Source organism: Fukomys damarensis, unplaced genomic scaffold (assembly GCF_012274545.1).
Source record: "Fukomys damarensis isolate Sample0158 unplaced genomic scaffold, DMR_v1.0_HiC HiC_scaffold_16, whole genome shotgun sequence".
Lineage (NCBI taxonomy): Eukaryota > Metazoa > Chordata > Mammalia > Rodentia > Bathyergidae > Fukomys > Fukomys damarensis.
In genome coordinates this window covers 130857153-130883189 of record NW_022900928.1, presented here as the reverse complement: position 1 = coordinate 130883189, position 26037 = coordinate 130857153, and the positions used below count along the sequence as shown (strand labels likewise).

At 50.1% G+C, this 26037-nt stretch overlaps 3 protein-coding genes across 5 annotated transcripts in view; 2 read left to right on the top strand and 1 right to left on the bottom strand.

Annotated features, from left to right (window-relative positions):
• The first annotated feature begins 2358 nt into the window (after positions 1 to 2358).
• LOC104863594 (UDP-glucuronosyltransferase 1-1) lies at positions 2359 to 15490 on the top strand. Of its 2 annotated transcripts, none has more exons than XM_010626101.2 (5): positions 2359 to 3307; positions 13544 to 13675; positions 14332 to 14419; positions 14657 to 14876; positions 15129 to 15490. In XM_010626101.2, the coding sequence occupies exons 1-5, from the start codon at positions 2444 to 2446 to the stop codon at positions 15424 to 15426; spliced, it is 1602 nt and encodes a 533-aa protein (XP_010624403.1). In that variant the 5' UTR covers positions 2359 to 2443; the 3' UTR covers positions 15427 to 15490. The 2 variants fall into 2 exon arrangements, with proteins under 2 accessions (XP_010624403.1, XP_010624402.1); XM_010626100.2 differs by lacking the exon at positions 2359 to 3307 and adding an exon at positions 7580 to 8479.
• A 2879-nt stretch (positions 15491 to 18369) lies between these two features.
• On the top strand, positions 18370 to 23380 carry LOC104863592 (maestro heat-like repeat-containing protein family member 2A). Of its 2 annotated transcripts, XR_780613.1 has the most exons (4): positions 18370 to 18788; positions 19644 to 19733; positions 19915 to 20095; positions 23070 to 23380. XR_780613.1 is itself a non-coding variant. In XM_010626098.3 (3 exons), the coding sequence occupies exons 1-3, from the start codon at positions 18716 to 18718 to the stop codon at positions 20022 to 20024; spliced, it is 273 nt and encodes a 90-aa protein (XP_010624400.1). In that variant the 5' UTR covers positions 18370 to 18715; the 3' UTR covers positions 20025 to 20373. The 2 variants fall into 2 exon arrangements, 1 of the variants encoding a protein (XP_010624400.1); XM_010626098.3 differs by lacking the exon at positions 23070 to 23380 and having other exon boundaries at positions 19915 to 20373.
• A 1758-nt stretch (positions 23381 to 25138) lies between these two features.
• Positions 25139 to 26037, bottom strand: part of Mroh2a (maestro heat like repeat family member 2A) — a 36597-nt gene continuing 35698 nt past the window's right edge. The window contains 1 exon segment of the mRNA XM_010626099.1: positions 25139 to 25758. Coding sequence (XP_010624401.1) covers positions 25579 to 25758 — 180 coding nt within the window. The 3' untranslated portion in view covers positions 25139 to 25578.

Below are 26037 nucleotides of genomic sequence, written 5' to 3'. Positions count from 1 at the left end.
CTGCCCCCCAAACTCTCCCTGTCTCCACCCCGCTCGCCCCGAGCCTGTGTGCTGAGCCCTGACACCCTCTGACCTCCTCCTGCCACTCTGTAAGGCCCCCTTCACTAGGAGGCAGCCTCCACCCCTGGGGCAGATGTGGCCTCATCACCCCATGACATCCCAAGCCCTGTGGAGAGGCCCTGGGCACTTCCGCCCATGACTGTGCCTTCAGTGTGCCCGTGTGCTGGTGCCAGTGTGCAGGGCCAGCTGAATCGCTGGATGCCTGCTCCATGCTCAGGGCAGCACAGCGTGGGGACCAGGAGGAGCCAGCAGGGAGTGTGGGGCACCTGTTTTGTGCCAGGCACCCCCTGGGACCTGACCCATGCAGGACATTAACATAAGAGGCACCTGTTGCACCAAAGGCCGGGGAAGCTGCCACCCACGGAGAGATGTGCAGCCAGCCGAGGACAGCCCTGGCCTTCCGGCTCTGGAGAGCAGCCATCACCTTGGCGATTCTGGAGGATGCACAGGAAATCTTCCCCTCGTCCATGCTCAGCAGGTCCTCCCTACATCTCTGCAGCTCCATCTCCTTGGCAGCGTCCCATAAGGAGCAGGTCTGGCTTGCTGTTGGGAATACACTTTCAGACGTGATCAGCAGGATGCAGGGCTTGGTCTGGGGCACTTCTTGGAGACTGGCTGCCCTGGCTCTGCACGCTCTCCAGTCACCCTCCAGCATCTGCTCCTCCACCGCTTGGCCCCCCTGCTCCCAATGAGCCTTCTCCGTGGTGCACAGCTATCTGAACGCCTCTCACACAACTCAGACCTTGGCCCTTGCCAGTTCTGTGATGTTGATGACTTCTTGGGACACAGGGACACTGTGGATCACACCCCCCACACCCAGCCAGAGGGTGGCAGCAGAGCCTCCCCCACTCTCTCCACCTCCAGCTCTGGGGTCCTCAAACTCATCTCCTATGCCTCACAGGCAACTTCTCTCCTCCCAGAGTTCCTGTAGCTGGTTTCCCAAGATGACCTTCCTAAGTGCAAAGTGACCTTTCCCCTGTCATCACACAGCTTCTGGCCACAGTGACTCTCAGTGGCAGTGCTCCAGAAACTCTCTCTTAGCAAATAGCTCCCAGAGCCATCACCTGCCAGGTCAGAGCATGGCTCTTGCTGCTGGTTCACAGATAGGAAAGGGAGGACTTTGACTCCAAAAGCAGTAGAAATTCAGCACTCAAAAGCTGGCTCCTGGATAATGCAACACAATTCCGTGTTGTAAACGGGAAAGAACTTCCACAGTGGCAGAATCCGGTGCAAATCCCAGTCACTGTCTGCACTTTCATCTGCACTTGTAGAAAATGTTGAGCTCTGTGCTGGATGCGTTTGTTTTCTGGAATTTCTCCTCACTTTTCTTTGCCCCTCTACCTTCGTCCTCTGCTGTAGCACCCGATGATTAGTGCTGGGACAACTTTTCTCAATCTCTGTTCTCTTCTCCAAAGTGTCTCCTTTTTCTCTCCCCATTTTCATTCACAACTAAGGCAGTGCCTTTCCACAGTCACCGAGAGCAAAGAATTCTGAATAGTTCTCCAGCAGTTCTGTGTGTGCCCTGTGAAAGTTAGGAGTCAGTGCTATTCTGCTGACCATTTCAGAATCTCCATATATTACGAATCTTAGGAAGTAATTTTAAGACTCTGCACAGGATAGGGGATATAAGCTAGGACCTCAGCCCTGCTGGACAAGCACTCTCCCACTAAGCTTCCTATCCGGTCCAAGGAAACTCATGCCTTAGGTGAGATGAGGGTCTCTTTGCAGACCCTTCAGCAGCAGGAGATCATGGAGTCTCTTGGTCAGGGTCCATGCAGCTCTTCCCACGCTGCTCATTACGCGCAGACAGAGTGACCCTCACAGGGAGATCTGCTGTGCAAAGTGGACTTCATCCGGGTATCAGCTTCCACCTCCTTGATTGGAGCAAGTTGGCCTGGCAATCTATGGGCTTTCTGATGTATTCTAGGTTGCTAATGAAAGGCAGGAAAGTTTTAAGGATACAGGATAAGACGACCTCCAGGAGAGAAGTTACAGTGGCAACCAAAGCCTGGAGCAGTGCTCAGAGCTCAGTGGCAGCCTTCCAGCATGTGGGTGACAGAGGAGGTGATGAATGAAACAGGTGCCTTCTTTTGAGAATTGCACAGAAAAGATGAGGTGAACTCCGGTGTCCCCCAGAGAGAGCAACAGGTCAGAGGAGTTGTTCCAGGAGAGAAGCGATAAGATCAGACTCTCCCTGGTTGGACTCACAGGAGTAGGGCAGTCATGAAAGCTAGGGCTGGGTTAAATCTGCAATGATTAACTAAGGGAGTGGTTCCCACCTGACAGTGATGTGCCATTTTGCTCATGATAAAAGGGTGAATATAAAGAAGTCAAGCAGGAGGCACAGTGTGTGTGTCAGGTCAGTTCCCCAGCTTCTGGGGACATGGCCACAGCACTCCCAGTGCCTCTGCGAGGCCTGGTGGGGCTGCTGCTCTTGGTGTGTGTCACGCCGTGGGCTGAGTGTGGGAAGGTGCTGGTGGTCCCCATGGAGGGCAGCCACTGGCTCAGCATGAAGGACGTTGTGAGGAAGCTCCACGCCCGAGGACACCAGGCTGTGGTCCTGGCTCCAGATGTCACTCTGCACGTGAAAGGAGAGGACTTCTTCAATTTGAAAACCTATACCTCTCACTACACCGAGGAAGAATTTCATCACCTAATATTGAGCCACACTAAATTGATCTTTGAAACACAGCATTATCTGAAGACATTTTTAGAAACTACGGCAATTGTGAAGAAAGGTTCAGCAATCTATGAGAGGTCTTGTGTGGAGATGCTGCATGACAGTTCCCTGATCAGCCAACTAAATTCCAGTTCCTTCGATGTGATTATCACGGACCCTATGATTCCTTGTGGGGCAGTTCTGGCTAAGTATCTGCGTATTCCTGCTGTCTATTTCCTGCGGGCCATACCTTGTGGCTTTGACTTTGAGGGCACACAGTGTCCGAACCCTTCCTCCTATATTCCGCAGTTGCTCACAACATACTCTGACCACATGACTTTCCTGCAGAGAGTCAAGAACATGCTGTATCCTCTGGCCTTGAACCACATATGCCACATTAGTTTTGCTCCCTATGCAAGAATCGCATCTGAACTGTTCCAGAGAGACGTGTCTCTGGTGGACATTCTCAGCCATGCTTCTGTGTGGCTGTTCAGAGGGGACTTTGTGTTCGACTACCCCAGGCCCATCATGCCCAACATGGTCTTCATCGGGGGCATCAACTGTATCAGAAGGAAGCCACTTTCTCAGGTCTGTCTTGTACCTTTGTCCAATCAATCCTATAGTAGAAAGTATTTAAAAATGCTTTCAAGCACTTACTTGCTTTCTTGTCTTTCCTATGAAGTCTACCTCTTCAACTGTACGAGTCTCTGATGCAGTAATTACTGAAGTGTTCACAGTAGGATGTGCATGCCTAAAATTCACAACAGCCACCAAGAACACAGATAGGCAGAGGAGAGAATCTGGAATACACCAGAGGAGCTATTGTCAATGTTTGTGACCACCACAAAGAGCACACAATGAGAGATTCCTCAGTGTTGAAACTCCAAGAAAGCTCTGAGGGTCTTTCCTTAACTCAGACCACTCAGCATAGAGAGAGGCTCATGAGGACAGCCCTGAACTGAAGTTTCCATGGTGTTTCCTTGATAGAAGCATGAAATAGTAATAAAGGTCACCAGAAAGGAGTCTGTACATGAATTTAAGTACAGGACAAGGGAAGGCCAGGGAAGATCTGGGTAGTTGTTACATGACTGAATTTACTGCCAATCAGTGTATGGTGAGGAGAAGGCTAGACCCTTCACTGTTTAAGGCCATGTGTTTGGATCCCTCTTGGACTTGTGGCCCTGTGGCCTGTCTTTTCATCTCTAACCATGCATTCTGGGAGTATGTTGGTCAGGTGGTTCCAAAAGCCCATACCTCTGCATATCCATCCCATACCTACCTCTGGGCAATGCTGCACACACAACAATGTGACTCTACAAGGACTGTCCCTGTGTCAACCACTGTCTTCGTGATGGGGTAATTTTCCTTCAGATGTGCACAAGTGGAGAAACTGTGCTGTGAATTCACTCATTAGAGAGAAGTATAGTTTGGAGCTCTTCAATAGAAAGATAAACGAACTAGCATGTTGCAAGTTTTGATATGATAGTTTGTAGCAGTCCTGTCTGAGAAAGGATGGAGACTTGCTTATAGGAGTTGCAAGCATTCAGTAGAAGCAGAAGTCTAAAGTGCACTTTATTGCATTGCTTGTCTGGATTTGAACTCCGGCACCTCAAGTGCTCAATAGTCCTGTGTAGCCAGTGGTGCTTGCTGTGTGATAAATATTTGTAAATGTCTCATGGAATCATGCAAATTGTGTCTTTGCACTTTTTATGCATGAAACACTTTATTGAATAGTCCCAATTGTCAAAAGCTTGTCTCATATAACATTTTTCCCTTCATGGAACTGATAATTGCTCAAATTACGTTTGTAATTCTGAGTATTTTGCTTTGTACACAAGAGCTTCTAGATTGGTGCATGCAGGTACATTGTGCACACATTTTCATACTTTCACCCATGAATTTGACCTCTTATAATCTACCGGTTCTGAGACTAGTGGTGCTACTGCTATCTCTACTTTCAGAAGTTTTAGTGAAAAGTTCAAATGTTGACTTTTATAACGTCAATCTGGTAGTTTCTTTTCATGGAACAATTCTATCCATGACACAATGTGGCTGATTCAGTCCTTCCATTTAGTATGGAGTTCGTCTTGTTTCCTTTTCCCTTTTAAAGAAGCATTTCCTTTTCCATTCTGACTCTGGAAATAGACATGTATATGTTCAGTTCTGTTTCCTATGTCTCTGTGTCACTTATGAATGTCCTTATGGTGACACCGACTCTACCTGCAAGCACTGGGATGGTCTTCCCTTCTCAAGACCCTCAGATATATCTGCAGAGCCTCTATGCCATGTGATGTAACCCATGCACATGTTCCAGCAAGTGAGATGTGCACACCTGTGTGGGACATTTCCCTGCCTCAGACAATGAGCCCGAGTTAAACTCAGATCTCATTCAAGGCCTGCAGTTTGGCCTTGGAAGAGAAACATGGCAGTGAGGCCCGAGAGGCAGCGGTGGAAACATCCAGCTGCAGCATTCGCTTGGCTGTGACACCTAGAGCAGGAGAAAGGCAGCTGGTCCATGAAGAAGAGCTCAGTGTCTGCGAAAATGAGATGATGGTCCCAGAGTTAAAATCCCACCTATGAGGAAGGTGTGCATGTATATACAGTCCAGTAGCCAACGGCTCCATGGTGGAAGGCAGAACAGAAGAAAATGCTGCAGAAATTGGAGGAAGACAGCCTTGTTTCCTGCTGGAAAGTCCCACTCAAGATCCAGCAAAGCGGAGTGTTGATGTCACTCCTTTGTAATGAGCCCCTCCCTTCTGATCTAATCAGAGGAGCTAAGAGAGTCCCAAGAGGTGGGCCTATTCACTTCTAGCTGTCCCTTAGGAAAGAAAGTCTGTGGGTTCCAGGAGCCTTGCTTTCACAGACACTCACTCCTCAGCAGCCTCCCAGGCCAGACCAGGTGGCTCCATTCTCTCTTTCCTCCTCTGCCAGGACACATCCTGCTCTGCTCTATCACTGCCTGGTTCATTTCTGCCAGCTGGACCTTTTCCTTATAGCAGAAGACATTTCTAACCTGATTTTCGGATCCTGCTCCTAATACTGTGTCTGAAAAATAGTAGGGCTCCCAGGTCCTTAAATATGTGGCGAAAGAGTAAATGAGCAATAGAACGGAAGTGTCAGGTTTCCTAAGACCACCAGGCAGAGGCTTTAATGGATTATGTAGCAGTGGTTGGCATAGTGGTTCATGAGGATGGATGTGGATTGCTGGGCATTCAGATTAGAAAACAGCATTTCCCTCACTAGGGGCAGAGTGGTGCTCCAAACCATGTAGGTATAGAGCAGCCTCAAAACATTTCCAAGGCCTGGGGTGTAGCTCTGTGGCACAGCACCTCCTACTAGCATGTGTGAGGCCCTGTGTTGATCCCCAGCACCACACAAGAAACACATAGATAGATCCAAGATAAATAGCTCTGACGCTCCGTGTGATGCAAGAAAAATCACAAGATCATTATAGTGCTGACTGGGTTTTCAACATCTTACAAGGATTCTGCAGATGAACGCTCGTGATTTTGGGACGTGGAAAATTTAGGAAAAAATTATTGCTTTTAAAATTTAACTTGAACTGAAGATTTCAGAATCACAGAGAAGCAATCAATAAAGAACAGAAGCAGTGCCACATCTTTTCTGCCAGGTCTAAGCAAGAGTGTTGAGGCTGAGGAGGAGCTTCAGGGCACAAGAGTGCACCCCTAGGGAAGCTCATGCAAATCTAGAGGTCTATTGAAGAAAGGTGCTGGCTTAGGAAGCAGGAAACTAAGTACAGAGTAGAGGTGCCCACATGAGACACCAAAGCTTTAAAGTTAGCCCTTCCTCCATGGCCCTTCCAGCATATCTACAGGGATGAGTGGCCAGTGATGTTGGGATCTGTCCTTTCATTCTGGGATTGAATAGAACAGCAACAGGTCAGAAAAGAAAGTGGTCTCGTGCTCAGCTCTCTCTACACACTGGTTTGACTGTTCTTCAGCACAGGGTGAGCATGCCCTGATCTCCTGGGACACTAGCTGGTGCATTGTGAGTCCCGCCTCCTTCACTGTGGTCCTTTAGTCTGCCTTTTCCCCATTTATGTTAATTGAATGATGACTTGGGGATCACAGCTTTCTTTCTCACTTATAATTCGTTGAAAGTTGCAATCGAGGACTGGGTACCACTCTCTGTGCTACTAGAGATTGCAAGTGTTGCTGGCAACTAAGAGCTCTGGGCACTGAAAACTAGGGCCCAGGTCTTAGCCCCATCACTTAGGAAATCTGGAATATCTGTGTGCTCCTCTCAGCCTCAGTGTCTTTGTGACATGGGGACAGTAGTACGGTATCTGTTGTTTCAGGGCAGCTCTAACGGATTATATAAAACATGTTGTAGAATGCTTAGCTTGACTGTGCTTGGCACATTGTACAAATTCTTGTACTTGTTCATCTGCTTCCTTTATTGGGCTCCATGCAACAAGGCACCAAAATTCAGTGCCAGTGGTCAGGCAAGGTGCCAAGCGAGCTATGGAGGAGAAGCTTTGAGTTCCGCAGGCTCATGGGAAGCTACAATGGCAGGCTTCTGAAAGGCTAAGAAATGTTGTTTTGTTTCTGGAAAAGAAGACTACTTTGTCACCTTGTGATCCTTTTGTCTCTCTGGTAATATTTTCTTCATCTCTGAAAATATTTAATGGATCCAAAGGCTAGAGATATTTTTCTTTCTCTTCTTACTCAAGAATGTGACTTGGGGACGGGACTCCACCCAAATCATCTGTTGCGGCCTATCACGAAAAGCAGTGGATCCCTTCCAAAGGTCCATCCCCTGCTGCCCTTGCAGACTGGTGGCTTTAATCATGTGACACGATCAAACATTAACTTGGTGTGTGCGTTGGCTCTGGCTATATGGGAGCAGGGGAAGGAGAGCAAAGGCAAGGGCGCCATGGCCATGGCATCCCAGGGCCCACATCCACTGGTCCTGGGCCTCCTCCTGTGTGTGCTCAGGCCCCCAGTGTCCCATGCTGGCAAGCTGTTGGTGGTCCCAATAGACGGCAGCCACTGGCTGAGCATGGTCGGGGTCATCCAGAAGCTGCAGCAGAATGGACACGAAGTAGTGGTCCTGGCACCTGATGCCTTGTTGCATGTAAAAGAAGGCTCATCCTACACCTTGAAAAGGTACCCTGTGCCATTCCAGAGGGAGGACGTGGAGGCCAGTTTTGTTGAACTCGGGCATGATGTTTTTGCGAACTATCCTTTCCTGCAGCGTGTGATCAGAATGTACAAGAAAATCAAAAAGGACTCTGCTTTGATTTTCTCTGGCTGTTCCCACCTCGTGCACAACAAGGAGCTGATGGCCTCCCTGGGGGAAAGCAGCTTCGACGCTGTGTTGACAGACCCTTTCTTGCCTTGTGGTGCCATCGTGGCCCAGTACCTGGCTGTGCCTTCTGTTTTCTTCCTGAATGCATTGCCATGTGGCCTGCACTATGGGGCCACCCAGTGTCCCAACCCACTGTCTTATGTGCCCAGTTCTATGTCCTTGAACTCAGATCACATGACCTTCCTGCAGAGGGTGAAGAACGTGCTCATTGCCTTGGCACAGAAAGTCCTGTGCGATGTGGTTTATCCCCCCTATGCACTGCTTGCTGCAGAAGTCCTTCAGAGAGACGTGACTGTCCAGGATCTTCTGGCCTCTGCATCGGTCTGGCTGCTCAGAACTGACTTTGTCTTTGAGTACCCCAGGCCCACCATGCCCAATCTGGTTTTTATCGGTGGGATCAACTGCCTCCACAAAAACCTGCTGTCCCAGGTGTGTATTGGAGTGGGAGTTGTGCATGCCTGTCCTCTGGGGAGGTCTTCAGGTGAAGGACCTTTCTGAAGGTATGTGCTAAGTGAGCATACTGAGAGAGTTTCAAAGACTTCTTTTGGGAATTTCTATCTTATAAGCCTCCTAGGTTTGAAGTTCTTTTTTTTTTCAGGATCACCTTCTGAGTGCTTTCTCTGTATCTGAGATTGTGTCTTGGGCATTTTATTCTGTGTGCTTCATGGATAGTAATCAGCATAATGCAACAAGTACTAAATGTCATGCTCACGCAGTTCTGGGTTTGGGGCATCTAGCAGAGAGCTAAAGAATATGGCATCCTCTGTGCCTTGTTTGATCCAGGCAATAGAACTTTAAATCCATTGGAACAATTCTTTGATGTTTGCAGATCCTGCCAAAGGAAGTTGCCTATCTGGGCTTGGTTGAAGTTCTACTTTCTACATATTCTAGCAGGAAGCCAGGTCCTGCAGTGTCTTTCTCTTCTCACTACTCACTTAGCCAACAGGCAGGTTTGGCCATTGGGCAGAAAGGTAATGGATCTCATTCTGGAATGTGCTCCTATGCTAACTTTTTCCCTATAGACTTTGAGGTATGTGCAAAGCCACATCCTCGTGTAAACATCAGCAGAGACGGTGGAGATAGCAGCAGAGGCCTCTCTACACACAGGGCTTGGGGAGAACTCTCCGGGAGGAACATTTCACAAGGCATTCATTCGTTCCTTCATTAATTCAGGGATCCTGCACTGGCAGAGAGTCTTCTGGGCTAGAAATAGTTCTTCATGTCCCTATAATTCCATATATATGTGTACGTGGTTTTTCTTGCTTGCTTTACCAACTGGGGTAGCAATGCATGCCCTTTACCACTTGTTAAGATGTGGTGGCTAGTTCTCTGGTTCTGAATAGCATGCTTATTTTCTAACTGATCAGTAGTATCTCACGGTACTTAGGTCCCACAGTTTCTTCTCCTAGCTTTCTAATCTAGTTCTCCATGGAAGATCATGCGAATCTGTATTCTAGCACTTTGTGTTGTTGTGACAAAAACATAATCTCATCAAGATGAAATATTGTGTAATTTTCTTCATAGTTGTTCTGTTTCTGACTCATTCTTGTTAGGTCTATGTTACCACTGTGATTGTGCTACTTTTTCCATCAATAGCCAAATGCTCTCTATGTCACTATCTTGCCAAAAAATAGCTTTTCATTGAAATGTTTGTGGGAGACAGTGTCTCTCGAACTTGCTAAGGTGCCCAGGATGAGCTCAAACTGGCAAGCCCGCTGCCTCAGCCCTCCAGAGTGCTAGGATTGCAGGTGTGTGTCACCCTACCTGCCTGTTGTTCATAAATAAAGAAAAAACTAACCTGTAATGATTGTCTTATAAGGGAATTTTAGAATCTTCCATTCTGAGTTCCACTCCAAAAGTCAGGGTGATTGAATCTTCTAGACTTTCTGAGAACAGTTGAATGATTCTGGTCCTAGCAGAGATTCTTGTCTGACTGCTGATTTGAATGGAGATTGATTTTGATTTTATCATTTTTGCATTGTTTGCCATTGTCTCGATCAAGTAGTCTTTATTTCAATCGTTTCATTCATCACCTTAGGATATTTAGGAGAGAGAAGACTCAATTTTATGAACTGCCTTTATGTCACTTACTGATGTAATTCTATGCCCTGCCCATAAATTGGTCTGAACTGTGTGCTGAACCACTCAGTGTGTTGATTGCTGCCTTGTGGCTGCAAGCAGGCTTAGATGTGAACATATTTGTGCAAATTGAACCTGGTAGCATCCGTCTCTGCCTTGTTCACGGTTTCCATCAGAAGCTCCACTCATTAAGTATTAATATCTCTACCTTATATTACTGCATTTACATTACCCGAGTACCTCCTTAGTGCACCTTTGTCTCTGAGTTGCTTTTTTTTTTTAAAACATGGAGTTGATAAGTTTGCTCCGGTCAGATGGATTGCTGTAAAAGCTTCATCTTGCATGCTTGAATTTACCAGTGGCTGGATTTGATGTAACTCTCCCCGTTCATTTTATGTCTCATTTACGTTGACATTTTCTTTTGTGTGACATTTGCAGTTTGGAAAGTTACTGTTTATTTTCTTTCTGCTCCTTTGCGAGTTCAAAAGTGCTTCTCTGTACCTCCACTCCTCCAGTGCCAATTGTCCCATTTCCAACCCTCTCGGTCAAAGTCCTGAACTTCAAGAATAAAGATGAGGAAAAATAGAATGAAGATTTACATCCGAATTTTTAAAAATAGGACTTAGAATGGATCTTAGGGGGAGGGTGCATTAATAACCCCCTGGTTAAATGCCCAGCACTAAAAATATTTGACAGGTACCTCTATCCGAAGAACTTGGGAGCCTGAGACAGGATGAACACTGTTTCAAGGCCGGTCTGGACAACTTAGCAAGACCTTGCTGTCACAAAATAAAATCAAAAGAGCTAAGCATGTAGCACAGTGGTACAGGACCCTGCGGTTTGATCTCAGGCACCACACAAAAAAAGAGTAAAGATAGAAATCACCGATTTAAGAGAGTCCAAGAGAAGGCATGGTCTGGCTTTGACATGGGTTTGGGGGATCTAGAAGTGAAAAGAACAACACTGAGAGAAAAAGGATTGCACCACAAAAGATTCGTGTGTCATTTGTCACTTCTTTGTCATGGTGAGAGACTGTCTTTGTGTACAGTAGAGATTCAGAGACTGTACTTAGCTATATTTGTTTTGTCAGAGAAAAATAGCTTAATGGAAGATCAGGGCTGCTGGAGACAGAGAGGCAGGAGAAGAGCACCCTTGTGGGACCGGGAAGCTGGAGGGGCAAGTGTTTGACTCAGGACACAAAACAGTACAGTGGCAGGTTTCTCACATTCAGTGGGTTCTAGAAAGACAAAAGGCACATGAGAAGGAATATCGGAGAAAAGGCCTACACTGCAATGACAAAACTCTCAGTAGAACCTCGGCTGTGTTCTAAAGGTCTGCCTTGCACAGGGAGGTCTCCCCAGAGTGGGGAAGTCTTTCCCAAGCCTTAACGGTTAGAGAGGCACCTCCTCTTTGGATGGAAAGGGACAGGAGGTGGGGGAATCAAAGGCTATGCACAGTTAACATATTGACTCACTCTTTGGCTCGTCCATGGCCTAGGAAGTCACGCACAGTGCTGGGAAGTTTACCAAGTAGGGGATGGAGCACACCTTCATTGGGGCCCATAAAGGACACAGATAACACAATGCTCTGCCTTCACCTAGAGAAACTTACCTGCTGTTCAACCTTTAGTTCAGGCCTGCCTTTTGCCTCTGGGTGTTGATAGACCTGTGGTTTGATTGGCCTTACTCACATCCTAGTGGCTAAGCGGCCAGGAGGTGTGGAGGAGGGCAAACAGCCTCTCCCTTCTGGAGGGGTGCAGCCTGGAGGAGCAAAGGTCTGGGGCAGTGCAAGTCAGCCGCTGCCAGTACTGAGTGGTAACCTTGGCTCCAGCTGTAAGGACAGGGGAAAGAGGGAGGGGGCAGGGTATGGCGTTGGGAAGGGAGGACTTCGGAACAGCCACCAGCAGGATGTCCTTGCCACACACTTCAAGTGGAGTGTGGCCGTGGTGGAGGGGACAAGTCTGGCCTCTCTGACCTCCTCGATCAGCGTGAACTAGCCAGGGCTAGAGAAACTTTTAGAGCTTTCGATGGTACAAACAGCCCTCTGTGTCATGTGTGCTGTGAGTGCCCACCAGTGGACTGGGCCAGCTCACAGCTGCTGTGAGCCTGGAGCCCGAGGCCTGGTCGGAAGGAGACTGGCTATGCTTGGGGAAGGGTTCAAGGTTGGTCTTGGCCATCCCAGCCCTGCTCAGGTTAGGGCTCAGCAGAAGTTTCTGTTCACCTAAGTCCTATATGCTGAGGCGTTCTGGGATTGCTCTGCTTCTCAGGTGAGGTGCTCAAGATCCTGGTTTACCCAGCATAGTTCACACTGTAACCCTGTCTAGGGACCCAGAGCTGTGGGCAAAATTCTTCCCGGTGACGTGCTCTTTGGAAACCTACAAAACCATGTGGGAACCTTACAAGGGTTAATGAGGTCATTGCTGGTGTATCAGTCAGTGTTTACTAGAGAAACAGATTTAACCCAAGATATGCCAGTATAGAAGGATTTCCAAGGCTGGCTCACAAGGGGGGCCCACAGGGTAGGATGAGGGAGAGTGCAGAGGGTCGGTCTACGCCCTGGAGAGCAAAGGATTCACTCAGAAGTCTGGAGCTCACTGCCCTGTCCTGTGAGTCCACATAAAGAGGCCATGCATGGTTCTGTGATGGAGGCTACACGGGAAGCTAAGAGTCTTTGCCGGGAGCCAGGAGGTGACGTCCATGGGCCGAATGGAGGTCCTCTGAACACAGAGAGGCAGAGCTTCCCCTCTTCCTTTCCCCTCTGTACCATCCAGACCCAGGCGCCTTGGGCGGGTCTTCTGCACTGTAGCATGCGCGGTTGCACAGCTGCTTTAGTTGAGCTCCTCTTCCTGGAGCCCACACAGCCCAGACCCATCACACGAGGTTTGCGGGAGGAGGGAAGTGATGTAATGCCTCGCTGCTCTGTGGCCACTGAGTGCGACTGCCATGGTGTGGGACTGCGCATGCGTGTGCCGTGCCTGTGGGTCCGTGTGTGCATGTGTGTGTGGGCATGCAGTGTACGCACATATGTGCGTGTGCCTCTGCTTTCGTTTTGGAAAATTAACATGTTGCTTGCATCCCCTGCCTCCAGAAAACCCCGCAGGTCAACCTGTAAACAAGAAGCCTTCCTCCACTGTAAAGGAGCGGGGGTGCGTGTGTTTCATTTAATGCGTGGGAATTTAGATATTGCTCTCAAGCTTCCTGGTAACGGGCAGACAGAAACTTCACAGCAGGCGATGATGGCTTCTGGTGCATCCCACCCTACCATAGAAACCCACACGTTAAGAGCCGTTTTCTTTATTTCATACATATTGAACCATCTGTTTGAGAGGAAGATCTCAAATTCACAGCTGAGAGTATCTTGTTACCAAAGAACATGACTGGAAATATTAACTGGAAATTTCTTTTTTGGCTGTAGGAATTTGAAGCTTATATTAATGCTTCTGGAGAACATGGAATTGTGGTTTTCTCTCTGGGATCCATGGTCTCAGAAATCCCGGAAAAGAAAGCGATGGCTATCGCTGAGGGTTTGGGCCAAATTCCTCAAACGGTGAGAAAACTTTCTGTGACTCGTTCATAAGTATCTTCGCAGGAATTATAAACCCAGACTTGGTGTTTCCAAATTAACCCTCTTAGCTGGAGCTTTGGATATTATATTCCCTGCCCTTCCCAACTACTAATCCAAAGTTCTTCCCTTTATCATTTTGTACATTTAACTCTCAGCTGCTCTTCAACCATGTCCTCTTCACTCTGAAGTCTCATTTTCTCTGAGAGATCCTAAAGTGTTAGGGAGAACATAGGTAGAAATAAATCAATATGATGTTGTTTCTTCCTGAATGGAATGAGAATTTCTATAGAAGGCTGCTCCTTAGGCCGTGGAATTTGTTCTACTTCTTTCTGCTTATATGACTCAGCAAACAGCTGATTTATGAACTAAACTTTCCCTGGAATCGCAGAAAAGTGGCAAAATTCTAAATGTGCAGCTTGGTCTCTTTTCGTATCCACACAGCCAGCACAGCCTGATCGCTAAGCCCCCAGGACAAGATGCAGACACCGCTAGCCACGAAGAACTTCTTTGGCTAAGGCACCTGCCGTGCAGCGCCCTGTCCATTCCGTTCCTTGCAAGGACTCCTCATTCGGCTGCTATAGATTTAACAACATCCTATCGTGTCTCTTGTTAAGTTCTGTTCTGTCTGTCCCTGCAAGGTCCTGTGGCGCTACACTGGAACTCCACCATCGAATCTCGCGAAGAATACGATCCTTGTGAAGTGGTTACCCCAGAATGATCTGCTTGGTATGTCGGGAGAATGTGAGGTGTAGGTCGAGCCAGGCTGAATGCAGAAATGGCTAAGGCAGAGCTAATGTAAAGGACCGGATAGCTTGACAGCAGCACGGCCAGCAGGCCTCCCGCGTGTGTCTCCTGTGGGCTGTGGCTGTCTCTGCTCGCTGCCGCCAGGGACTTGTGGAGGGAGCTGAGTCTGTGCACCGGAGACTCAGCCACTTGACCACCTGCGTCTGTTGTGCTTCTCAGGTCACCCGAAGACCCGGGCGTTTATCACGCATTCTGGCTCCCACGGTATCTACGAAGGGATCTGCAATGGGGTCCCCATGGTCATGATGCCCTTGTTTGGCGATCAGATGGACAACGCGAAGCGCATGGAGACGAGGGGAGCGGGTGTGACCCTGAATGTCCTTGAAATGACCTCCGATGATTTAGGAAATGCTCTCAAGAAGGTCATCTATGAGAAAAGGTAAGAGAAAAGCTGCAGAAGAATGCGACCTGTGTTGTCCCCTTCCCTCCGCTCTCCTCCTTCTCCTCTCCCTGCCTCCTCCTCCACCTTCAGAAGGAACGTGTCTTAGGTGTGGGTGTTTCCTGAGTAGTATAGAAACACATTTCCCTACCTCATTTAGGAAATGTGGTCGCCCCGAACTGGAAGCAGGTGTAAAGGTAGGACTTGCGCTGCCCTGTGTCCCAGGCACTTACATAACTGTCCTGTGCTTAGCTACAAGGAGAACATCATGCGCCTGTCCAGCCTGCACAAGGACCGCCCCATAGAGCCTCTGGACCTGGCTGTGTTCTGGGTGGAGTTTGTGATGAGGCACAAGGGGGCGCCGCACCTGCGCCCTGCAGCCCACGACCTCACCTGGTACCAGTACCACTCCTTGGATGTAATCGGCTTCCTCCTGGCCATCGTGCTGTTGGTGGCCTTCGTCGCCTTCAAGTGCTGTGCCTATGGCTTCCGCAAATGCTTTGGGAAGAAGGGGCGAGTGAAGAAAACCCAAAAATCCAAGACCCATTGAGAAGCGGGTTGGGAGAAAAGGAAAAAGTTTTGCTCCATTTTCTAATCAAACGCAAACTTGAAAATAGAGTCAGTGTTAAATTCTTTTTATGCTCATGAAAGAAATCCTTTGGGTAAAGTTAGACATCCTCAGATATTTCTGAAAAATAAAAATAATCGGATCACTGGTCATCCCTATAGGCAACAGTTTTCAAATATGGATTCTGCCTCCCCAGTATCTTGAGTTATCAAATGACTTGCAGAGGGTGTGCTTTTCTTAGATAAGTTGCCTCTTTGGGAGTACAGGATTCAGAGGTGGGTGGAGGTTCCCCTCACTTCCGGGATGGTTTTATGGTCATGATTCCTGTAGCCTTCCCTTGTCAGTAGCCCAGCACTGAGGGTTGGTCCCTCTTACCGTCATGCTTGCTGGGTGTCGCTCTTTGTGTTCAGAGAAGGAGACCTTTGTACTTTTAGGGTATCAGTGAATGGCTTGGAATCCTTGAAAACAATGTGATTTCTAACTTTGGGGAGAAAACAGATGGGTGATGTATTTCAGATGATAAGAACTGATTGTGCCAAATGGATGTGGTAGAACCAAAGTATAATGCTGGGGAGTATATTTTTTCTAATGTTTGTCACAGCTAAAATGTTATTAATAAATTCACATGAATTCTATTTCTGAGGTGTTTTTCTCATCAGTGGTGTTGCATCTATTTACATACTATTACACTGCATTGTCTAATGTTGAGAGTAAAATGTGATGATTACAGGAAGTGGGAAAAGTCTGGAGGTGTACACACACATCACATGTGCACACACACACACGTGCACACTCGCCAGTAATTACAGTGCCCAGAAACAACCAGTGTCAGTAGTATGGTTTGGATCTTGAGTGTCCCCCACAATCCTGTGTGCTGAAGGCTTGGTCCCCAGCGTATGGACAGTAGGAGGCAGTGGATCCCTTAGGTGATGGGCCTACTGGGAAGAAGTTATGTCACCAGACGGGCCCTTGAGGGGACACAGGGACTCTAGCTTCCTCCTCTCCCTCACCCTCTCCCTGTATCTCTCCCTCTCTCTCTCTCTCTCTCTCTGCTTCCCAGCCTGCATGAGGTTAGTGGTTTCTACCACCCCCCACTCCTACAATGTGTCCGCCTTGACAACACACTTAAACTAACAGGGCCGAGGGATCAAGGACTGAAACCTGTGATTTCTAACACGCATGTGCTATGCTTAGGGAAGTTTTGTGAACGCAGCTACTATTGTGGGAAGTACATATACTTATAAAACACTGTGGCCTTAGTGTATGTGGGGGACTGTTGCACATCTGTAATTTCAGCTCTCTGAAAGGCTGAGGCAGGGGGATTGCAAGTTGGAATCCAGCATGGAAACTTAGTCATTTAATGAGACTGCCTCAAAATAAGAGATAAAAGAAGGCTGGAGAAGTAGCTCAGTATGAAGACCTTGGGTTCAATCCTCAGTAACACACACACACACACATTTCATTACTGTAACAAAACATTTAAGGCAAGTAACCTATAAAGAGCAAAGGTTTATGTAGCTCACAGTTTTAGAAGCTCAAAAGCGTGGCCCCACATAGTAGGAGCCCAAGTTGGAGCCAACAATGGATTTTATCTGGACTTGGGTTTCTGGGGGTCTGATTTCCTGACTGAAAGCATTTGATTTCCTTCTGTTGACATTCATCTCCACAGCAATGACACCCTCCTTAGCCACACCCTTACATCTGTTTAACTCCCTTCCTGACCAGGTTTTCAATTTTATATCTTTGTGTTCTGCTCCCTTTTGTCCCTGATCCTCCCTGTAAATGTGGCTCGAACCACACAATGACATCCATTCCACAGTCTGAAGGATTTGCCATTCAGAGATTTTCCTCTGGTAAGGTCGGCCATGCACGGTCTCAGGGAATGGACACAATGGAGCTGAATTCTTTGCCACGGTGCTGCAAAGGTGCTCTTTTCTCCAGGTCACCAGTGAGATCCTCGTTTCCACCTGAAACACCCACAGTGCCTTCCTGACCACATTTGAGCTCGTGTTCTGCTCATCTGAGCCCTCAGTGGTGGCACCCACAGTGCTCCCTCGGCAGCTCCTTCGGCTTTCCCTCCAGCTCTTCTGAACCCGTCCCACCTTTCCCATTAGCCAATTCCCAAGGGCCCTGCATCTTTATACACGATCACAGCTGGTCAGCTTCCCATCGCAGCATCGGAGCGCCCGAGGGAACCAACTCACAGAAGGGAAAGGTTTATTCAGTCCATGCACTTAAGCTCACAGAGTCCTACAAGTACAGTGCATAATTATTTCCCAGTTATTTCCTGAAGAAGCGGAGATGGAACCTCCATAGAACGGTGCCTCCCAAAAGAGGCCGATCTGTGGACTGGATTCCATGCGAGGTCAACACCACTGTTGCAAGAAGAGAAAAATAAAAACATTTTCATTTTTGAAAGCCAGCAATAACTTGCTTTAACTTTACTCTTATGGCCCAAGTGTATTCTCCAAATAACATGGTCAAGGATAAGGAACTTTTGTCGAGGCTTACATTACATTCTCACTCTACCTGCAGTTTATAAACATCGCCCCTTTCTCTGCACACTCGATAACCATGCTCTTCTTCAGATTTTAAGTGGAAGTTCTCCCGAAGGAGCCGTGAGCGGGCAGGGCTCTGAGCCTCATGCTGCTGGCCCACAGTGCCCTCCAAGTTTTCCCAAGGGCTCCTATTTTGTGCTGCAAAATACTGATCTGGATCTGCTGCCTTAGCTGCAGGTGATGGGAAATACTTGGGGACCTGCTTTTGCTTTGGGGAAGCAGGACCACTGCACTCTTTGTGCTTCTTTATCATCTAAGTGTTCTCCACACCACACATACCCACTCCTTAGCAAGGAGAGTCCTTTCCTGCAACCTATCTACCATTCCCTTCTCTCCCCTCTCTTTCTCTCTGCCCTGACCACACCTCCCCACCCTGGGCTCCATCCCAAGAGGACGTGGTTGGGAATCACCTGACTCCTGACAATGTCCCTATCACAAACAGGCCACCATACATAACACACATATGATACGTGGTAACAGACATGTTTAACAACAGCGTGACATGGAGTTTAATCCCAGGGCCCTGTGTACTCTTCCAAGGCCTGGGATGATAGAGACTCAAGGGGGCAGTTGGATGTCAACATTCCGAGGGCCAGGCATCTAGTGAAAGCCTCCCACCCTGCCAGAAGACGCACTCCTCATGAGAATAACAACAGAGGGGCCCAACTGTCTCACCTGGACACCTGGTCCTGCCACTGCTCAGATGTCCTTGGATGTACAGTAGGCAAGGAACAGAGCTTTATCTTATGCTGTATTCTTGTTCCATACAGAGGCCTGGGAGGAAAGGTCAGTATTTAGGTCCCAAAGTAGGATTGAAGGATTTCCCGGAGGGTAAAGGTGCAAGGTGGTAAAAGGCCCTGGACCTTAGAGATGGAGGAACTTGACATAGGGAGAGAAATGTTCCCAGAGCTGTGGATCTTTCACCCCTGAGAAGGCATGGAAGTTGAGAGAGCCCTGCAGAGGAGTGGCAGTGTGGCTGAGTGCCTTGGTCATGATCTTTCCGTGTTTAGCAAAGAGAAATAGGCTCTTGCATTTGCCTTCAATTGCTGTGTAACAATTGCTGTGTAACAGATGGCCACCCCCTCCCAAGGGGCCTTGCGGGGCACCCAGTTTCACAATTTTTGAGGGCCAGGAGCCTGGATGTGGCTCAGCTGAGTCTTTGGCTCAGGGTCTTAGAGGCTGAAGTCCAGGTCTCAGCTGGGCTACCTTCTATCTGGAGCTCAGTCCCGTTCCAAGCACTCCTGATTGTTGGCAGAGCTCGGTTCCTTGTTGTTTTAAGATGGAGACTTCCAGCTACTCTCCATATAGCCTCTGCATGGGCATCTGCATCTCAGCTGCTGTCTGCCCCCATCCTGCTAAGACAGAGTTTTACATTAAGAATGTCATCACAGGAGTGGCTTCCCAGCCATTCTGCCCTACAGGGCCACCCACCCCGGGGAGGGCCCTCCCCCAAAAGCTGCCATCCGTCTCCCAGTCAAGATGGGCCTCTTCCTCACCGTCGCCATGTTCTGTTGCTTAGAATCAAGTCACAGGTGCTGCCTGCACTCGAGGGCAAGGTGTGCGTGAAGAGTGTGCATCTGAAAGGGTCACCTCGGGGTGGGGCTACGCCGAGTATCTGACCAACCTCACTTGTCCCCAAAGAATCTGAGGAGGAGATGGCAGAGGCAGCCACGGACTTGAGTGAGGATGACTTGGTGGAGATGGAGGCCATGCGACCCCCTGAGTCAGATGGTAAGGAAGTCCCCGCACGCCTGCACCTGGACCGCAAACCCCTGCCACCCCTCCTGGAAGGCAGGCAGTCCCAGCCTGCGTCTCAGTTTCCCCATCTGCGCAGGGATGTTGCAGGCCTCCAGGTGTAGGGGAGGCCGGGGAGCTGCTCCCGCGAGAGTGACCTGTGTGATCTCTATCTCAGGTACCTTCCAACAAGTCACCAACCTCCTGAACAGCATGGACAACGAGTCAGCAGAGGTGGACACGGCCCCGGCAGGTCCAGACCCGCGGAAGATCCTGGCCGAGGGATAATCACAGAGAAGGCCGCCGCGGACCCTGCTGTGGTGCTGAACGCCCTGGTCCACTGCCTGCGGGCGCTGGAGGTGGGGACGCCTCGCCCGGGCTGCAGCCTCGGCAGAGCTCAGCAGCTTGGCCTGCGTGTTCGTGTCACCCCCACCCCTGCCCACACACATTTCCACCCTTCCCGCCATGCACATGGTGGGACGCAGAGATGGGCCGCACCGGCAGATCCTTCCTCGGGGCCTCTGACACTCACTTCACAAGCTCCCTTGCACCGTGACCGTGGGTATGGGAGTCACTCATGTGCTGTGGGTTCCTGAGTGTCTCCGTCTCCTCAGGTTTTTCTAACAGAGCACCACGTAGTGTGTGGGCTGAGCATCAGAAATGTATTTTCGCCCAATTCTGGAGCCAGAAGGCCCTGATCAAGGCGCCATCAGCTTGAGATCTGCAGAGGGCTCTCTGGCTTGCAGGCAGCTGACTTTTGCTGTCCTCACAAGGCTTTTGCCCTGTGCAGGCAGGGATGGATTGGGCCCTTCTGCCTCCACCTCCTTTTATGAAGACCTCAGCCCCACAGGATGAGGGATGTGCTCTTGTGACCTATTTAACTCCAGACCTCTCTGAGGCCCATTCCCAAGTCCCCTGTCACCGGGGAGTGGGCATCAACACTCATGGTTCGAGAGAGTTCATTTCAGTCCTGTTTGGTTTTGTTTTTGTATTGCAAACACAAGCTCACAGGCAGCTTTTGCACTATCTCTGGGAGTGGGCTAACTCTGGGAAGGGCGGTCTCTCTAGGATCCCCAGATATCAGAGCATCAGAAAATACAGAAAGTAATAATGATGTTGCCTAGGCCCCAACCAGGGATTAGTGCCGATGAGCAGACCATAGACAAGTTGGCGTATTTTCAAAAAGGAACATGCATGGAAGACTCTTGCGCATTCCTTAATTAGGGAAGAACTGCTTAAATGTCAAAAGCTGTGCACCTCAGAAGTTTTCCAATAGAGATTTATATTCTTTACCAGATAAACCCCTTCTCTCTGCCCTGAGCGGGAATGACTCATAGCTGTGAGAAGGCATTCGCATTTGTAATAGTTTTCTACAATTTATCTTCCCGCCTTACAGAGCTGTAAAGTAGACGAGGCAATCCCAATCAGTCAAGGCACCTTCCAGAGCCTGAAGGTCCCGGGCATCTGGCAGGCAGCCCCAGGCCCTCCTCGGGATACCACCCAGTGATCACTCTCTCCAGTTTCCAGGCTGTTCAGTGTTTCTCTTGTGATCATCGGCATCTCCCAAACCCTTCTATCCTCCTCCATCATTTCCTCCCCACCCTCCTCCGTCCTCCCTTCTCCCTTTCTTCCTCCCTTTCTCTCTCTGTCTTCTCTTTGAGAAACACATCATAAGGGCCTACGTCTGGGGTGCAATGTGGTGCTCCAAGCTCTGTGTACAATGCGCAATAGTGAGTCTGAGTGCTGAGCCTATTCATCACCGCAATTTCCACTCCTGGAGATGAGTGCATGGGAAATCCACCCTTGAGGCGCTGCACTATTGCTAGCTGTGTCCGCCCTCTTGTGCAATGGAGCACCGGCACGTTCCCCTGCTCCAGAGCTGTGCCCTTGCACCTCAGCCTGGCTCCTCTCCCCCTCTCCCCTCAGCTCTGGGAACCACCACTTGACTCCCAGTGTCTCAGCTAATGGCTCTTGACTTCCACACATGAGTGCGACCTCACAGTACTTGGCTTTTTGTGCCTGGATTAGTTCACTTAGGGCAATGTCCTGCAGGCCGGTCTGTGTGGTCACCGATAGGGCTTCTTCCTGTCATGCTGAGTAGGATCCTGCTTCGTGCATGGACCATGGTTCCGTTACACAGTCACCCACTGGTAGGCATTGTGGTTGACTCGTTTCTTGGCTATTGTGACTCTGATGATTGAAGATTGTCCTTGATCACACGGAGACCGGCCTTGTGATTTGTCTAGTCATTCATATAAGGTTCAGTCAGGGTGTTCACTAAGCATTTAAGCCTATTTCAATGTACTTTGGAAGCCTAGAGCAGGCATTCTCAGGACGGTGTTTCTGCCTCCAAAAGAAATGAAGATTCTACTGTTTAACGTATGACATATATACAAGCACGTGTATAGTAGAATTGTGCTATTAAAATTTCACTCGGTGGGGGGATGTCTCAAGGGCTCCTTGGAGGGCAATAACAAAACCAGAAGAAAGGCTGAGAAACACTGGTCTGGAGCCATGCAGTATGGAGTAGGCTGCAGCACTGTCTGTGTCCGGAGTTATCAAAGGCAACTCTGGCCAAATCTTAGCGGCCTTCACTGTTTGTTATCCCAAGACTGGGTAAGCAACACTCAGATTTCTGCAGTGCATTTTGCCAACAAGACTTGTAAATCTGTGTGAATCGTTCCCTTTGTGGGGTCCCCAAATCTGCCAAGGATTTTGCACCTCCTACCACTTTCCCTGAGGGCTTGGGAGGCAACAGCAGTACTTGTCTTTGGACCCAAGCTCTTTTCCCTCAGAGTGGCTTGTCACCCCGGGCCAAGTCAGAGTCACGTGAGATCAGCATTATCCAGGCACAGTGTCGGGTGCAAACCTGTCCGTCCAGCCTCACTGTCAGCTGGGTCATTCTAGAAGGTGATAAGTAAGGCCCATGTAGAATGAAGAGAGGAGGAGGCAGGACTCCTGGTCTGAAATGCTCCCATGCCAGGGCACAGGGCAGGGTGAGCGTGCTTCCTCAGACTTTCAGGATGGTTGGTGTGAAGACCTTGTATGTGGAGCGCTTGACACCCACTTTGCTTAACAGCAGCTGAAACAGGAAAGGGAGATTGATTCACAAGTCACATCAGTGAGGCCAGCGGGAGGGGCGGGAGGGAGAGGGGAGAAGATGGAGATAGAGCAGTCCGCATCTGAGAGGGGTGGCTGCGGAATGGTGGTGGCCTTCCCTATCCAGGACGGGGTGGGCCGGGAAGTGGACTTGTGGTGCTTGGGCAGGACAGGGTCTGTCCCAGACCCAGTGGCCCGGCCCACGGCCTTCTCACCACTGTACTCGCTTCCCAGATCTCCACCCAGCGCAAGTTCTACATCACCACGTTCTCCAGGACATCATCCAGCAGGAGGGGGATCTGGGTGAGCAGTGTGTGCAGAGCCTGGTCTCCATCGCCTCCCAGGAGACGAGGGCGCTCCCTGAGGTGGCGGGGCCCCAGCCCCCTCGTGCCCTCCCTGTGCCAGTGCAGGAGGTGGGGAAGCCTGGGAAGCCCAAGGCCATTGCGCTGTCACCTCATGGGGCCCAGGAGTAGGAGGGTGGAGCTGGTGTGGGGTGAGGGGAGGGTATGAAGGCCCAGCTGATGGCACCGCACATGTCCCCTGAAGATGGAGGGCTACGACACAGCAGAGGTGGCCAGTGACACCCTGGTGGCTCTGTGTGGAGACCACTTCAGGTTGGTCACGTCAGAACTGGCCCTGTCCACCTACAGACTCCTGAGTGTCCCCACGGCAGCCCATGCAGCAGCTGCTCTTGAAATGGTTTTGTCCCCTGAAGATGGAGGGCTACGTGACAGCAGAGGTGGCCAGTGACACCCTGGTGGCTCTGTGTGGAGACCACTTCAGGTTGGTCACGTCAGAACTGGCCCTGTCCACCTACAGACTCCTGAGTGTCCCCACGGCAGCCCATGCAGCAGCTGCTCTTTTGAAATGGTTTCCAAAGCGTTGAGCAAAGTGTGCCATCCAGTATATCTTTGCAGGATGAGTTAAACATTTCTGTGCGTATCTATGTGTGTTACAGCCAAAGACGTGCTGTCAGGAGTCTTCATCAAAATCCTTCCCCTTGCTTTCTTCAAATGTGTCCCATTGTCCCTGCCACTTTCTGCAGCAGTTTTAGAAGTCCTGCCTCAGTTAAAACTGTGTCCCTTTCACGGCCATTTTAACTTTGCGGAAGAGCCAAAGTTGCAGGTCGCCAGCCTCATGAATAAAATTTATAAAGCTTGTCACCTGCTCAGGCTGGGGCTTCCTTTTCTGCCCTGGCCCTGAAAGATGCTGCATCCATCCTGTCTTGAGCTGTGTCACTGCACCTCCGTGGGGACAGTGCCAGGCAGTCTATGCTCTGCCTGGCAGGGCTGAGATTATAGTTGGTCACTTATAAATTTAGTCATATTCTGAGAATTCTCTCTTACATTTCCTGTTGATGATTTTAGAATATCTGTTGCAAAACCTACATTTGTACCCTGGATATAGTGATCCTGGAAGGAAGTTATGGCTGCTTGCTCCTTTAAATTCAGATGCCCCTGTACATAGTTTCCCCCATGTTAGGAGACAGCAGCCTGGAACATTACTCGTGCATAAAAAGTAATCCCTACTGCCTGGCTGGGTTGGGGTGAAAGTGTGTTGTCTTTCAGCATCCCACGTTAGTCCATAGTCCTCGGAGCTGCGGAGCATCTGTGAGGGACACCGCACGTCTCTGATGGCAGCGTTTATGATAAGACAGCACATTTTAATGACTTATTTCTGATACTCGGAGAACAGCGGCAAAATCATGAACTGACCATGTGGAGCAGTCGTTGAAACCCTGTTGTCTGTCATGATTTTAATTTCAATAAAAGGTTAAAGAAAGGAAGAGATTGCACAGTTTCCCTTTGCATCCCTCCCTCAGCGGTTCACTCTGATGTCCCCTGCTCTTGGGCACTGCATGGCACTGGGACCATAACAGAGGCTGTGAGTCAACACGGGCTGCCAGTGGTTATAGATGCAGGTTCTGGTCTGGGTTCTAAGCTGCAAGCCTGGCCCCTGGAAGGTCGGCTTCCAGTGAGGGTACTGTGCTGGCCTGTGGACGAGTGTGTGTGCAGGAGGAGGGAGGGCACAGGCCCTGGCATCTTCTGAGAGCGCTCAGCCCTCGTGAGGCCCGCCACGGTGCCATGACCTGGGTACCATCACGTGGGGTCAGGGCTCCACCCTCTGGTGGGCAATGCCAGTCACAGTCACTGAAGCCAGTGAACTGGGACGCAGCTTCCGCGGCCACTGGGCCCGGACTTGGCCCCACGGAACTGCAGCAGTGGGCACTGGCTCCTGGTGGCCCCTGCTGCTCCCTGGGACCCAGCGCACCCTCGCTCCATGGGGAAACCCATCACCCTGGCCAGGGGCCACTGCAGGGCTGGGGAGGTAGAGGAGTTGGCATTCAGCATCCAGTGGAGGAAGGGGTTGGGCGGGGTTTATCTGGTCTGCTGGCAAGGACCCCTGAACTTCGGTACAGGGTCTGCTTTTAACTTACACTTAAGGCATTCGAGCCAGACATCACCTGTAGAGGGCACAGGGCACCCCTCCTCCAGGGAGGACGGTGGGCGGGCTGAACCCCCAGCACCCTCTCCTGCGCATTGGTTGCTCCCTTCCTTGGGCTGCTTTATTGGCTTCCGATATGGGAGGCTGTGGCCTGGGCCCCGCCACGCACTGACCAGGTTACACTGTCGAATCCAACTCTACTCCCTGCGCCCCTGGAGCAGCCAGGGTGTGGGGAGGCAACCCCAGGGAGTACAGTGGCTCTGCAGCCTGGGTGCCCTGGGCAGCCCCAGCCCCACCCTTAGGGGGCCCTGTGGAGCTCTGCCACCTTGTCGTCCAGTTCCTTGACCCTCATTTGGAGGAAGGTGCCTATCCAGGTGACAGCAGCCTTGTCACGTTGCAGGTCCATGGCCCCGATGTTCTCACAGAGCTTCTGGATGAGCGAGGCCACCTCGTCACAGCTGCACTCCCTGCAGACCACCTAGGGCCACACAAAGCCAGTCACAGCCCCCTGTGAGCCCCCTGCCCTGCCTCCTGCTGTCCTCAGAGTGGGGCTGCTCCGGCCCCACTCCCGGCTCACAGGGCTCCCCCTGGCTGGCGGGCCCGGCTGCCAAGGCTCCTGTGTGTACCCGGCCCCTCCCATTCTTCGTCATGGTCCCCACCTGCCCACGCTGCCCCCCAAACTCTCCCCGTCTCCACCCCGCTCGCCCCGAGCCTGTGTGCTGAGCCCTGACACCCTCTGACCTCCTCCTGCCACTCT

What these genes read in the sequence shown, in the direction of transcription:
- LOC104863592 (XM_010626098.3), top strand. Translation starts at nt 18,716, where the DNA reads ATGTACAGTAGGCAAGGAACAGAGCTTTATCTTATGCTGTATTCTTGT. An exon ending in ACAGAGGCCTGGGAGGAAAG is followed by an intron (nt 18,789 to 19,643) that starts GTCAGTATTTAG and finishes TTGTCCCCAAAG; the next exon opens with AATCTGAGGAGGAGATGGCA. An exon ending in GCGACCCCCTGAGTCAGATG is followed by an intron (nt 19,734 to 19,914) that starts GTAAGGAAGTCC and finishes TCTCTATCTCAG; the next exon opens with GTACCTTCCAACAAGTCACC.
- LOC104863594 (XM_010626101.2), top strand. Translation starts at nt 2,444, where the DNA reads ATGGCCACAGCACTCCCAGTGCCTCTGCGAGGCCTGGTGGGGCTGCTG. An exon ending in TGGGCCAAATTCCTCAAACG is followed by an intron (nt 13,676 to 14,331) that starts GTGAGAAAACTT and finishes TGTCCCTGCAAG; the next exon opens with GTCCTGTGGCGCTACACTGG. An exon ending in AAGGTCATCTATGAGAAAAG is followed by an intron (nt 14,877 to 15,128) that starts GTAAGAGAAAAG and finishes TCCTGTGCTTAG; the next exon opens with CTACAAGGAGAACATCATGC.